A 13,748-nucleotide genomic window follows, 5' to 3' on the forward strand; every position below is an offset into this window, starting at 1 on the left:
TTGGAGAAACGAAAGAAGACGGTGGTTTGGGTGCCAGGTGCCCGTCTGGGTCTGTTAGGGCCGCGGTAACGGGCTACCACAACTGGGGGGCTTACGCAACAGGAGTTCCTGCCTCACTTAGGAGGCTGGGGTGTCCCGGGATCAGGGGGCGGCAGATTTGGCATCTATAAGGGCCCTCTTCCTGGTTCACAGATGGCCACCCTCTCCCTGTGTCCTCATGTGGGAAAGGGCAAGGGAGCTTTGTGGGGTCTCTTGTAAGGACACCGACCCCATTCATGAGGGCGCCACCCTCATGCCTGATCACCTCCCGAAGTTCCCACCTCCTATGACCATCACACTGGGGATAGGATTCAACATAGGGATTTAGGGGAACACTCAAGACCACAGAAGGTTACTTCCCCAAAGCGGAATTCCCCCTGCACTGGTTCCATTTCAGAGCAGAGCGCAGCGGGGACAAATGTGGAGCCGGGGTGCACCTCGACATCATGGGCAGTGCCCAGGAACCTCGTCATGCACGCGCTGCTGGAGCCTCAGGGAATGGGATTCTCTTCGTGCCTGTTTCCTCACCCTGAGGGTAGGGGTGATGGGAGACCCTAACTGCTCTTAGGGCAGCCAGAGGGTCCAGCAGGCGGATGCAGAAGGGGTGTGAGTGCTGTTGGCCAGCACAGTGAAGCCCCCTGGCAGTGGGCAGAGCCCCCCCCCCAACGTGCCATCTGGACATGCCCTGCAAAGGACCTCCTGTGCCCCTCAGGACGAGCACTCACACCAGGGTGTTCATCCAGTTGCCTAACAGGGATAGTGGGCCTGCTCATTTCCAGTTCACTTGAAACCCGATTACCCAGGTTACTCTGAGCAGGCATGGCTGCAATCAGGGGACTACATGATCCAGGCTCTCCTTAATTATAAGCGGGCTTTTCCCCAATTCTAGATGTCCTTGCACCTCTGATCAGTGGAAATCAGACATTCCCCCCCAAGGAAGGGCATCAGGCAGGGCCCTCACCGTCCCTGAAGACCATACTTGCAGTGGAGACGGCTCTTACCCTTGGAAGTACTTCTTTCTGGTACTGTCTTCACTGGAGTCACTTCGTGTTGAGAATTTTTTTTTTAAAGACAGAGTGCGTGAGTGGGGGGAGGAAAGATGGAGAGGGAGAAGCAGACTCTCTGCTGAGCAGGGAGCCCCACACGGGGCTCGATCCCAGGACCCCAGGATCACGACCTGAGCCGAAGGCAGACGCCCAACAGACCGAGCCACCCAGGCGCCCCTGTGTTGAGAATTCCTTAAAGTTTAGAATTTGTAAGAGTTGGACGCCTAGAGTCAACCAGGAGTTACAGCCACAGCATTAATTGTACCAAAGTTCTACAGAACCACACAAAACAAATCCAAAAGGTAAAGCTTGAGATGCTGATGGTGAAATTTAGAAAGATTCTCTGTGATGATCCGTGGCCACATAAACACCCGCAGACGGGGCGGCCCTTTCCTGGAGAGGCACCAGAGATCCACAGGGGCCGATGACAACGTTAAAGTGCTCGGCACACGCCTGAGCGTCCCTGCCGACGGCCAGCCGAGCCCTCCTGGGCTGTATGAATGACCTTGTCTTGCATCCTTTATGGCCAGTCTGCTACAGAGGGAAGCAAATGCCCAGATTTAGGACTTCAAGGGCAGGAAGGAGCGCAGACCAGAAGGACTTGACAATCCATGAGGTATGGATTTTCCTATTAAACTGACGTGGACACTGTCAGAAGCCTGACGTTCCTAGTGGATGCCAAAGCTCAGAAAAAGAGAACTTGGTCTACTTATGAAAAACGGGGACGGGCGGAGAGCATCACAAGAAAGCCAGCCAACACAATGGCAAAGTACATCTGTCTCTCACCCATTTTTGTGGCCGGGAGGAAGTATGTGGGATATTGCCGGAGATGAACGAAGCCACAAGCAAATGCAAGAGACAAAAGCCTGCACGAGGATCCCAGAAGTCTCAGGCGCACTTAAGTGCTGAGTACAGCACATCTAGGGGGCACACGGGGGGCCTGTGATGACACTTCAGTGCCCCTCCCCCCGACCATCTTGGAAAACTAAAGAAATAATAAAAAGGATGCTCAGAGCATCCTCCATCGGAGCCTCTGCCCTGGGGAGCATCCGAGAATCCGCGGGAGGAGCTGGCCGAGGTGCACAGGCTTCCCGCAGAGCGTCATCCGCCCGGCATCCAGTTCCAGCGGAGGTGGAGGTGACAGCCCCTGCGAGAGAGCCGCCCCTTCTCGCCGAATGCGGCCAGCTGTCTCTCCCGGAGCTTCCCTACCATTGTAACTGGGTCCTGTCTGTGAGGAGAGGGCAAGGGGACAGGGAGCGCCCAGAGCACCCGGCCTGCCCAAATGACAGAGCAACACTCGTGCCCGTGTGAGTGATCGACAACCAAAAACAAAACAAGCCGCCAAAGGCCGGCAGGTGCCAGCGCCCCGGTGCCAGGCGGCCCGGAATGTGGGAGCGCGAAGCTGGAGCCGAGGTGTCGCCCCAGCGGGAGCCTGCCCGCACGACAGGCCTCTGCCAGCCTCCCCCTCCCCAGCAGCTGCCTGCAGAGGACCTGGACAACCCAATTCAAAGCTGGGGGTGACACCTCCAAACGTGGGCAGGCCTGGGCCTGTGAGGGGCTGTGGTCTCCGGGGCCTGGACATGGGCCCTACTGCCGATTGGTGTTTACGGGGCTGCCCCCGGTGGAGTGAGGCTGGCCTGAGTCCCAGCACCCGAGGGGCAGGTCGGGCAGTGTCCCCAGCTCTGGGCCCAGCCCCATCCGAGCCGAGGCCAGCTGAGGGCCCTGAGGTGCCAGCCCAGGCCGACTGCGGGCCCACACCGTGCGCTAAGATTCCTGGAGGCTGAGAGAGTGGATAGGACCGAGCTCTGGGCCTGCCGCCCGCCTGTCTTAGCAGCATCATAGCCAGGGTGTGGGCTCCGGGTCGAACCTGGGCTGCTCCAATCCGGGGCAGGCCACCTCACCTCTTAGGGGGTCTTGGGAGGGACCCGAGAAGCACAGGTAAGCGCTGACTTGGTCCAGCCTCATCTGGAGGATGCAGCCCAGGCAGATCCAGCAGTAGGATGAGCGCCCCTCCCTCCCCGCGGCCAGGGGTCCCACCGAAGTAAAAAGGCCACTGCCAGGAGGTTAAAAACTTTATTTCACTTCTAACTTTCCGTGTTCCGAGAGCATGCTTGGGGCAGTGCGGAAAGCGCAGGACGCCGTTTCTGGGATAGAGGCTCGGCCTGGGGCACTTCTGAAGCTGGTGGTGACCCCCGGGGCTGAGACCCAGACAGACCCGCAGGCCGGGAGGCCATGGAAGTATAAGGGCCACCACCCGGGCAGCATCTGATCGGCAGCAGCTGCGGTCCTCAGAGGACGGGGCACTTTCATTCGGCGAGCCGACGGCCACCACGCCAGCCTTGGTTGTCCCGCCATACACAGTAGTTGAGTGTGGCTGCAAAGGCCAGCCAGGCCAGGTACGGGTAGAGCAGGCGGGCGGCTGGTGGGCTCACCCTGTGCCAGGCCACAGCCGTGGCTCCTGCCAGCCCACCCATCAGCAGGAGGTCCACCAGCGCCTGCAGAGACACAGGGCGGCGGGGACAGGGAGGCCTGAGGCTCCTTGTACTCACCGGGTGTATGTCCCAGCCGGCCGCTCATGGGGTGCACTCAAGGGAACACTCTATTCCACCCCCCCAAGTGACCCCGTCAAGTCCCCCCCTTGGTCTCTGCCTCAGTTTCCCCTCTGTAAAATGGGAACAATCACCCCGGCCAGATCCATGCCATGTGAGGGATGCATGGCACCAGGCGTAATGTTTTCCTATACGATGGCCCCTCAACCAAGCTGGCAAGCCTGTCTGGTTCTGTGAGAACCCTGCAAGCTCCCTTCATCGGAGGAGAAGCAGCTGCGGGCTCCACGGGAGGCCACTGGTCCCCTAAAAGCTTCTGAGAGATGCTGACCACGAGCCGTGTGCCATCCCCGCCTCCGGATCTTTAGACCCTCACCCCATCTAGGATGTGATGCCCTCTGTCCCCCAAGGAAGGGCTGCTCCTCCACAGGCCATCTCCAGGGACCAAGAAGACTGGCCAAGGCCATACTTACCCAACCCATTTGTCGGCTGCCAAAGAAGAGGGGAGGCCATGCCCAGTTCAAGGCCAGCTGCCCAGCATAGAGACCCAGGGGAACCACAGCCTCCTCGGAGAAGCCCCCCAGCTCTTTCCAGACCATGTAGGAGCCATACCTGAAACAGAGGCCACCAGTCAGGGCACCAGCAAGGAAGAGACCATGTTCACCTACGGGACGACACAGTGGTGGCTCAGGCATGTTCTGCCACCGACCGTTCTGTGACCTCAGGGAACTTGCTTGACTTCTCTGGGCCTTCACCGCTCCCAGGATTGCTGTGGGGATTTGCGTTAACACCCTGGTGATGCTTAGGTCAGCGCCTGGCACGTGGGACACTCAGTAAATATCTACCATTATTATCATCAGGGCCTGGAGAGGAAAGCATACGAGTGAGAAACAGGCGCCTAAACTAGCCAGGGGCGCCCGCACAGAGGACAGGACATTTCAGCTGGGCCTTCGAGGGCGAGGAGGAGTTTGCTAGGGGGAGAAAACAAGCATCTGCACATACTTAGGGGCAGGTGTGAGCCCCTGAATCGGCCTGTGGGCCTGGAGGGTGAGGTCTGGGGGCGCAGCAGAGAAGTGAGGCTAAAGAGGCAGATGGGGACCTGGTCATGGGGGTTCTCAGAACCACGAGGGCAGCAGTAACACCACTGACAGGAACAGCTAGTGTCCCCCAGCACTTACACATGCAGGCACTGCTCTGGCTCTTTCCAAGTATCAGCTCATTTCATCTTCATGATAATGCTGTGAGGTGGGCAGTATTATCACCCCCGTGTTACAGGTGGGGAAACTGAGGCACAGAGCGGCAAAGTGACGCAGATCTCTTGGCAGGCAACCGGTAGGTAAAGGCAGGATTTGAACCCAGGTGGCCAGGGCCAGAGCCCAAGCTCTTTACTCCATGAGAGATTTGACTTATCAGGGTCACAGGGAGCCTCCGCAGGGTCCCACGAAAGAGAGACTAGGGTCACATTTGGACTTTATCAGGATTGCACTGGTGGAGGAAAGCCAAGAGGGAGTGGGCAGGCCTGGAGGCTGAAGCAAGGAGAGGTAGAAACAGTGGTGCCTGGGCCGGGATCGGGGAGGAGAGAGCAGGACACAGGAAGAGCTGGGAGCCTGGCTGGGCAGGGCCCGGGACTGGCTGGGGGTGGTGCCCACGAGACACCCAGGTTGTACGGACTGTCTTGTTCCCATCAGAACCCGGAGGCATCCAGCCTGGCTTCTGCTACCTGCTCCCTGGGCGCCTGGCATCTGCAGCCCCACCCAGTACTGGGCTGGCATAGACCCAGGATGCAGGGAACCTTCCAGAAGGAGGGCAGGGAGCTGGCCTCATCTGTGGATGCAGTTCCCACTGGGGCCACCAGGGGGTGCCCTCCCCCGCCCAGCTCTTCCTTTCCTCTGGGGCAATTGCAGGGGTCTAGTCCCAAGGCTTCCTGCAGGAGGCCCCTTGTCCAGTGGGTTGTCTTGAAAATTAACCAAGACCCTGGCACGGAGCGGATGCTCAACAAGTGGTAGCTACGAGAATTGTTACTGCTGCTGCCACTATTGGTCTTGGAGGCTGCCCAGGTCTGAACTTGAAACGCGGAGCCCGTCTCCCCCCGGAGTTTCGAAAACAGCCAGGGTGCCAGCGCCAGCTCCGGCCCGCCCCTCCCCCTCCCCCCCCCCTCCCCCTCGCCCTCCCCTCGCCCTCCCCTCCCCCTCCCCGGAGGAGGCGGTTCGCCCGGAAACGCCTGCTTCCGCAGGAGCACGTGGAGGAGACGCTCTGTCCTGGGGCCTCGAGAAGGGAAGGGTGGCCCAGCCCACCTACCCCATGGCCGAGTAGAGGGTGCCCCAGATGGGGCCCAGGGCCCAGCGGGGCGGGTGCCACGTGGGCTTCTGCAGGCTGGCGTACCAGCGGAGGCCCTCACCGCGGACGTAGTAGTACGAGCCCAGGAAGCCCCCCAGGCTGGGCACCAGGGTGAAGCCCACGGCGGGCACCCAAGTTGGGGCCATTGCTGCTGCGGTCACGGCTGCTCTGGAAAGTTCTGTGAGAGAAGACAGGGGTGGGGTGGGGGGCACTCCAGAACTGGGGCGAGACTTCCCCAAGCACATGGCACTGGGCAAGCACCCGGCAGCCCCTGCCAGCCCAGTGCCATGGCTCCAGGGAGCACATTTCCACCCAAAAACTCCTGCCCCCGCCCCCGCCCCCGCCCCCGAGGCTGCCCGGACTGGCAGGAGCCACAGTTGGTCCCACCTCAGCTCCTGCCCCAGCTGCCAGCGTCCTGTACTCTCTCTCTCACCCTCACCCTTGACCTTGGGTCTCCTGTCAAGTGACCCCTCTTCTGATTCAAGGTCAGTTCGTGTCCCCTCCACCCAGACGGCTTCCCGGCCCTTCCTCCCCAGGCCGACTGACAGCCCGGCGCTGAGAGGCCTGCATCAGTCCACACCCCGTGCTTTATGTTCTACTGCTTCTCATTCCCTCTCTCACCACTCCTTCACTCATTCACTGATTCATTCATTCACTCATTCAATAACTGGTATCACACAGAGCTTGGCTCAAATCCTGGCTCCCCACTACCTCCCTGTGACCTCAGGCAAATCAATTCAGCTCTCTGGGCCTCAGTTTCCCCCTCTGTAGAATGGGATATCAACACTGCCTGCCTGGGCCCAGCCCAGTGGGGGAGTATCCAGTTACACAGGTATTTTACCACCACCCTACAAGCCCACCTTCAAATCACCTTCCCTTCCCTCTGTCAGAGAGGGAAGGCCGCCTGCCTGGAGTCACACAGCACCCTGGGGCCAAGCTCTGCCCGCCCAGTCAAAAAGCTGCTCCCACCCTGACACCCGGGCTCACGGAAGTGGTGGGTGGGAAAGAACAGGAGTTAGCAAGAGTTCAAGGCTAGCGAGGGCCCGTCAGCCACCCTGAGAGTCTGGCAGGGCTCAGGGCAGGGAAGGTCCCTGTGTCAGGCCTGGGTGCTGCCACCCCAAGGGCTGGGGACCCAGTCATCAGGTCTGTCCACTGTGCTCATCAACTATGTCCCCTTCCCCAGGGGCCCCAAGGTCTGCTCGAGGACCTACTAGGCGCCCAGCAGTGGGTACAGCCCCCAGCAGGCTGAATTGCTTGTTGGGGCTGAGGGTCCAGAGTGACGGCAAGGGGGTGGGGGGTCCCTGGCTGGTCATCTCAGGCCAACTCTGACTGGACCTGCTGTAGGACCCTCAGCCTGTGAGCACCCCAGCTGGGACTCGGTTTCCCCACCATAAAATGAGGTGGCTGGGCTCCCACTGCCACACTCTGATCGTAACTGGAGAACCTGGAGGTGTTTGCACGAGATAAGAAGCCATCCAGATTGAGTTCAGCAAACCCGCAGCTTGACCTGCTAGGGTGGGGGCTGGGGACCCAGGGTAGACGGAACAGGAGAGTCCCTGCGAGGGGCACAGACCTCAGAAAGGGTACCCCGACCCGGGATCAAGGAAAAGATGGTCCTGGCAGGACGGCGAGCACTTCCTGCAGGGGGACACAGGAAGGGAGAGCAGTCAGGGAATGACAGGCAAGTGTGGGCTGAGGGGGTCGCCTGCCTGCAGGGGAGCAGATGCAGGGAAAAGGCTGTGCTCGCTCTGGAGGCCCTGGGGAGCCATCAGGGCTTCAGAGCAAAGGGTGAAGGCTGCCCTGGGGAGAGGGGGCAGCTGCCGCCTGGGGCTCATGAGATGCAGAAGCAACCTTCATGCCCAACAAGCAGGGACCATGAAGGCCTGGTTGACCCCCAAATCCAGCTTTTGAGGACTCTAATAATGTGAAAGTTGTTCTCAACATAACATTAAGCAAAGAAAGAGGAATATAAAGTCGACTACAGAATGATCCCAATTAAAAAAAAAAAAAAACAGGGGCGCCTGAGTGGCTCAGTCGTTAATGAATCATGACCTGAGCCGAAGGCAGACGCTTAACGACTGAGCCACCCCGAAGCCCCAATGAGCATCATTTTAAACGGGACAATTGGAGAGTGTTAGGCAGCAGGTTCCAGCTCTGCCCTCTAGTGACTGACTGATTCCTCCCTCCTCGGCCTCGGTTTTCTCACCTGTGGAATTGGGACAGTCCCTCCATCCCCCAAGGTCAAGGCACAGGTGCACTGCGAGGATGACCTCGCCGAGGGCTGGGCATGTGATACGGGGGCCCAGCAAGTAGACGTTCCTGGTCCTCCTCCCTCCCCTGCCCTCCTGCCCTGACCTCTGACCTTCCAGGGTGCACAGGACTGTTCCTGGGTGAGCGGGAGGGTCTGTCTCACCATAGTCGGGAGGCCGCTGGCCCCGTGCTCCTGCCAGGTGGATGTGGAGCTCCGGACACCGAGCCCGGGGACCCGGCCACCCAGCTGGGCTCACCAGCGGGCCACCTGGGGCAGGCTCAGGCCTCCTTAGCTGCTTTTTCATCTGTGTCACGAGGGACACAGCCCTGACAAGCCTGCCTAATAAATATGTTGGATCCACAGCAAAGTGACAGCGTTTGGGCCACCATAGGAGCTGTGGTCAGAGCCCTGGGCCTCCCCTGGAACGTGACATGGCTGGGCAGGTGGGAGGCCTTCACGCCATCCTGACCCTCACATGCAGACAGGGAAACTGAGGCCCAGAGCCGAGGGGAGGGTTTGGGGGTCAGGCACCGAACTGGGCCAGACCTCAAGTCTCCTCAGTGTGACCTTTTGTGCCTTTTCCCATGACACGGGACGGTCCCACTTTGTACCCACTTTGTTTCAAACTGATGGCCCCCCTCACCCTCCAAAGCATCCTTCCTACAGGCGCTCAAGGTGAATGCGGCCAGGACAAGACACATGGGCATCACGAACCCCTGATAAGAACCGCAGAGGTGGGCACACTTGCTGTGGGTGTTCTTGCCCAAAACGCAAAACCCCAGCCTAATCATGAGAAAACCCCAGACAACCTAGGGTGGAAGAACATTCTACAAAACTGGTATGCCCACACTCTCAAAGGTGCCAAGCTCCCAGGAGACAAGGAGAGATGGAGGGAAAGGTCACTGAGTGAAGCAGACTCTGGAGAAAGAACAACTAAACACAATGCGGGATCCAGATGTGGTATTGGGGTCCGCTCGACAGTTTGTGGGAAAACTGGTGGAACTCTAGAGAGCTGTGGTGGCGAGCGCCACACCACGGTGACTTCCCAGCTGGGGGGAGGCTGTGCGGGGGACTCTCTCTACTACATTTTTTTTTTTTAAGATTTTATTTATTTATTTGACAGAGAGAGAGAGTACAAGCAGAGGGAGAGAGAGAAGCAGGCTTCCTGCTGAGCAAGGAGCCCGATGCGGGGCTCGATCCCAGGACCCTGGGATCATGACCTGAGCCAAAGGCAGACGTTTAAGGACTGAGCCACCCAGGCGCCCCTCTCTACTACTTTTGTACCTTTTCTGTACGTCTAGGATTAGTTCAAAATAGAATATTAAAAAAGAAGTATCCTGGTTTGGCTAACAGTTTGCACTGTCCCTTACTTCTGCCCTGACCCCAGCCCCAGCCCCCGCTCCCCCTGCCCCCAGGGCCCTCCGAGCCTCGCCACCACATCACTCCTGCTCTGAGATTGCCGGGGTTTTCTTCTACTCTTTTTAAATCGAGGTAAAATTTGCATAATGTCAAATTAACCATTTAGAGGGCACGATTCAGTGACATTCAGTACACTTCCGATATCAAGTTCCAAAACACTTTCGTCACCCCAAATGAACGCCTGTACCCACTGCAGTCACGCCTTGTCCCTCCCTCCCCAAGCCCCTGGTAAGCAGCAATCTGCCCTCTGTCTCTGTGGATTTACCTTTTCTGGACATTTCATGTAAATGGAATCATACAATACGGGGCCTTCGGGGTCTGGCTTCTGTCACGGAACATGTTTCTGAGATTCACTCACATTGCACCACCTGCCCATACTTCTCTGCAAGGTTCTGTGGGCAGGGGCACTCCTGTCCCCCTGCTACAGCACCCAGCCCGTGCCCAGGAAATGCCACACAGGACTTGCCCACGGTGCCCGCTGAGTGGGCCCTAGAGCCCATCGACCAAGCCCCCTGCTGTACAGAACAAACCACGGCCCCAAGAGGGTGGTGGCTTCCCTAAGGCCTCAGTGACAGAGTAGGGTCTGAGCCTTGTGTTCCTGCCCCCACTCCCGCTGCCCCTTCCAGAGCCTGGCTGTGTTTGATATTTCACTGGGCCTTGGGGATCAGAGAGTCTGCCCAGCCTGAAGGTCAGACCAGAAAGGCCAGATAGAGACAGCCCAGTCAGGGAGCTTCCTCTGGCCTCTGGGGGACTGCCCAGCTCCTGAATCACCTGACTGGGGGACCCACCAGGCTGAGTCACACGAGGCTGGGCTGGGCTGGGTTAGCCCAGGCAGGCCTGAGAGAGATGTGCTCTGGGATGGGGTCCCAGGGAGGGCTGGGGAAGGTCAGGGAGCACCCATGACTGGGAAAAGACTTGGGATGCAAGCAGAAGGGCAAAGCCACTCACACACCCTTTCCTTCCATCAACATCAGACAGTGACTAAGAACCCAAATGTTGGCTTGCCTCCAATTTGTTTTGTAATCCCAGGCCAAAGCTCCTCTCTGGGCCTCAGTTTCCCTTACATCAGGAGGGTACAACTTGTCCTGCCTGCTTCATGGGGTCATCGGGAGGCTCAAGTGAGGACCAGACAAGTGAGGGGCTGTGGCTGTCAGGGCTGGGGCCACTCACCCCATTTCCTCTGGGGGAAGAAGCGGCCCTGTGGCATCTTCTTCCAGGCTGAAAGACATCAGCCATTCAGGCACTGGATGCTAAGCGGGGCAAAAGGCTTCACACACAGCTCCACCCTCGGGCCTGGGGCCACTCACGGACAAGCAATTCTGAAACAGAGGCCGAGAAGGGCCAAAGCAGAGGGCTCAGGACCTGGGATCAGGAGAAGGTTCTAGGCCTCGGGGGTGGTGCTTGGCGGCTCACCCTGATGCTCATACTTCACTTACTCTTCACAGCAGCTGCAGGGACGGCGACCAGCTGCTTCTCCCTGGGGGGCCCTGAGCCACACCCTCCTGGCCTCCATGGTGGACATTACTATTCCCACCATCCAGATAAGGAAACTGAGGCACAGGGAATCGCAGAATTTTCCAGACCTCTATGACTCTGAGGCCCAGAGCACCCCCACCCCTGAGCGGGGAGTCTGCTGGCCTCAGCTCTGGGCCACGAGGCCATTTACCTTGATACCTGTGTCACCTCCTTCTCTCAGCCTCCTTCTCATCCCAACATGGCACTTAAGGCCTGCCCAGAGGGCCGAGGGGGCTCCCACCCTACCACTGCGGTCACAGCGGTCACACCCTCTGCCCAGTGTCAGAAGATTCTTTCAGGGCCAGCACGCTCACTCCCTCCAGCCCCAGCACCAGTGTCCCAGCCCCCACGGGGCATCAGACCCCTTCTTAGCCAGGGACAGCAGTAATAGGATCTGAATCCTCCCTGTCCCCCCAAGGGTGGGACTCAGGATCTCCTGTCCTTAAGGAGTTTCGCTCCTGCTCCCCGCCAAAAGACTCCAGACCCATTTCTGACCCTAAGATCTCACCTCCCAGGCCTCTTTTCCCCATCTGTGAAGTGGGGGCTCAGCTAGTGAGTCTCTGGGGCATCCTCCTGTTTCCAGAGGCCTCCCTATAGAACGTGGCAGAAACTGCCCCCCAGACAGAACAAAGAGTTTGTTTCTCCAATTCTCTCCTCCTCCCTGATTCTCTCCTCCTCCCCCCAGACCTCCTAGGCCTTCTCTCTCACCCAAGCCACCCGCTGTCCCCGGGACTGGTGTTAAGGCTCCTTTCTTTTTTAAAATGACTCATAGCTAATCCTCCGCCTTATAACCTCTGTGAATCTTTTTCATTATGCAAGACCCAGTACAACAGCCAACAGGTCAGGAAGGATCCATATCCAGCTGGTAACCGGGAGGTCTGGGACGGGGTGGGGCTGGGAGTGACAAGGGCGAATTTGCTCCGTGGAGAATGACTACTTTTTTAAACACAAAGAGCATATTCAGACACGGCTTGCACAATCAGAAGTAAGTAAAAGTACAAATAAAAAAAAACACAGATTCCAAAACAAAACAATGAAAAAGTGAAAGTGTATAGAATAAAAAGGAGGCTCCCTCCCTTGGAGCCCAAGCCCCTCACCTCACCCCTGAGCAACCCATGGCCAACGGTTTCTGGCCGATTCGGCCAGCTACTGTTCAGTCACTGACACAGGGGTACAGAGAACGGAGCAAGGCCTTGAACCATATGGCTCCCCAGCTATGTGACCCTGGACACGGGCTCCTGGGTGAACCTCAGTTTCCCTCAGTTCAAAGGCTCCCCTCTGAGCCTGCCTTTGGGTGTGCTGTGCGGCCATCCGGAAACAGAAGGAGGCAGCCTGCCCCCCGCCCCTTGCTCCTTGGGTCCTTTCAAGGCAGCGCCCTTGCTCCATGAAGCAGATATCCGCCCCTGCTGCCCTGCAGGGCTCCCCACTTCACCCCCACAGAGGCACCGGAGGCTCGAGGCCCACATTCTGCCAGCTAAGTCTTTCGGTCAATGGCCTGCTGCGTGCCAGGCACCCTGGCGCCCTTCTTGTACACAGCCCCCTCTGGCATCCTCTCCGAGCCCCATGACCCTTTGGGATCAGCCCCAGCCAACCGTCCCTAGGGGAGGCCCCAGCCCAGCCTCCCTGCCATTCACTGTAGAGCACATGGCTGGTACCGGGTCCCGCCGCACACTAGCAGGCCAGCCAGGCTCCCAGGCCAGGCCCGGCCAGCGGGGTGGACCCCAGAACTCTGCAGTGTGTTCACAGCTGGAAGCCCCAGCACCCCTACCGCGGCAGGAGGGGCAACGGACAGGCAGGTCCCAGGCCATCTTCTGCCCACACCAGACCCCTGTCCAGGCGACAGCGCACCTGAGCACTGAACTGGGACTCTTGGGACCCGGTTCTAAGATCCTCTGGGGCCTTAACTGGCTGTGTGCAAATAACCTCCCCAGGTGGTCTGGGTTTCCCCGCCTAGAAATGAAGAGTCTCAAGTGGACCAGGAGCCTGAGGTCTCCCGGGCATTTTGTGATCCTCTCGGTACCCCGCTCAGCCACTCCCGCCCTCCCCCTAATCCCCCTCCCCCATCCGGCTTGCTCATCTGCGGAATGGGCGGGAGCCAGGAGTGTCGGGTCCCTCGCGGCGGCTCTGCTTCCCGCCAGACCCGAGTGGAGGGGGCGGGGCGCGGAGAGGGGCGGGGCGCGGGGGGCCGGAGGTGGGGCGGGGCGGGGCGGAGAGGGGCCAGATTGCTCCAACTCCCCCCCCTTCCGAGCTCCCGCTCATCGCTGGAATCCCGCCGCACAGGATCCCCGACCGCGGAGGTCAGGGCCCCGGCAGCCCGCCGCCCGGTAGCCGAGCCCCCTGGTGCTGCCCCCCGGTCGCCCCCTGGGGTCCCCGCCTCGCAGCTCCGGCCTGCCCCCTCCTGCCTCAGTTTGCCCTCGGGCCCCGCGCCGGCGGGCGGGCGCTGTCGGGGGTCGCACCTGCGCGGGGCCGCCCCGCCCGCTGCCCCCTTGGCACCGGGTCCCCACTCACCAGCGATGAGGACGCGCTCCGGGAAGGCACTGCGCGGCGCGAGGTGGTGGCCTAGGTCCCCCGCCCGCCCCGCCCCGGCCGCGAGGC

At 59.6% G+C, this 13,748-nt stretch overlaps 1 protein-coding gene across 3 annotated transcripts; it reads right to left on the reverse strand.

Annotated features, from left to right (window-relative positions):
* Positions 1 to 3,145: 3,145 nt before the first annotated feature.
* Positions 3,146 to 13,748, reverse strand: TSPO (translocator protein). Of its 3 annotated transcripts, none has more exons than XM_021687788.1 (5): positions 13,662 to 13,748; positions 10,809 to 10,957; positions 6,030 to 6,146; positions 4,105 to 4,243; positions 3,146 to 3,580 (listed from the first exon to the last, which is right to left on the reverse strand). In XM_021687788.1, exons 2-5 carry the CDS (start codon positions 10,865 to 10,867, stop codon positions 3,392 to 3,394), a joined length of 504 nt encoding a protein of 167 aa, XP_021543463.1. In that variant the 5' UTR covers positions 10,868 to 10,957; positions 13,662 to 13,748; the 3' UTR covers positions 3,146 to 3,391. The 3 variants fall into 3 exon arrangements, with proteins under 3 accessions (XP_021543463.1, XP_021543461.1, XP_021543462.1); XM_021687786.1 differs by having other exon boundaries at positions 5,930 to 6,146; XM_021687787.1 differs by lacking the exon at positions 10,809 to 10,957 and having other exon boundaries at positions 5,930 to 6,146; positions 13,662 to 13,728.

The sequence above is a fragment of the Neomonachus schauinslandi genome, chromosome 5, assembly GCF_002201575.2.
Source record: "Neomonachus schauinslandi chromosome 5, ASM220157v2, whole genome shotgun sequence".
Classification (NCBI taxonomy): domain Eukaryota; kingdom Metazoa; phylum Chordata; class Mammalia; order Carnivora; family Phocidae; genus Neomonachus; species Neomonachus schauinslandi.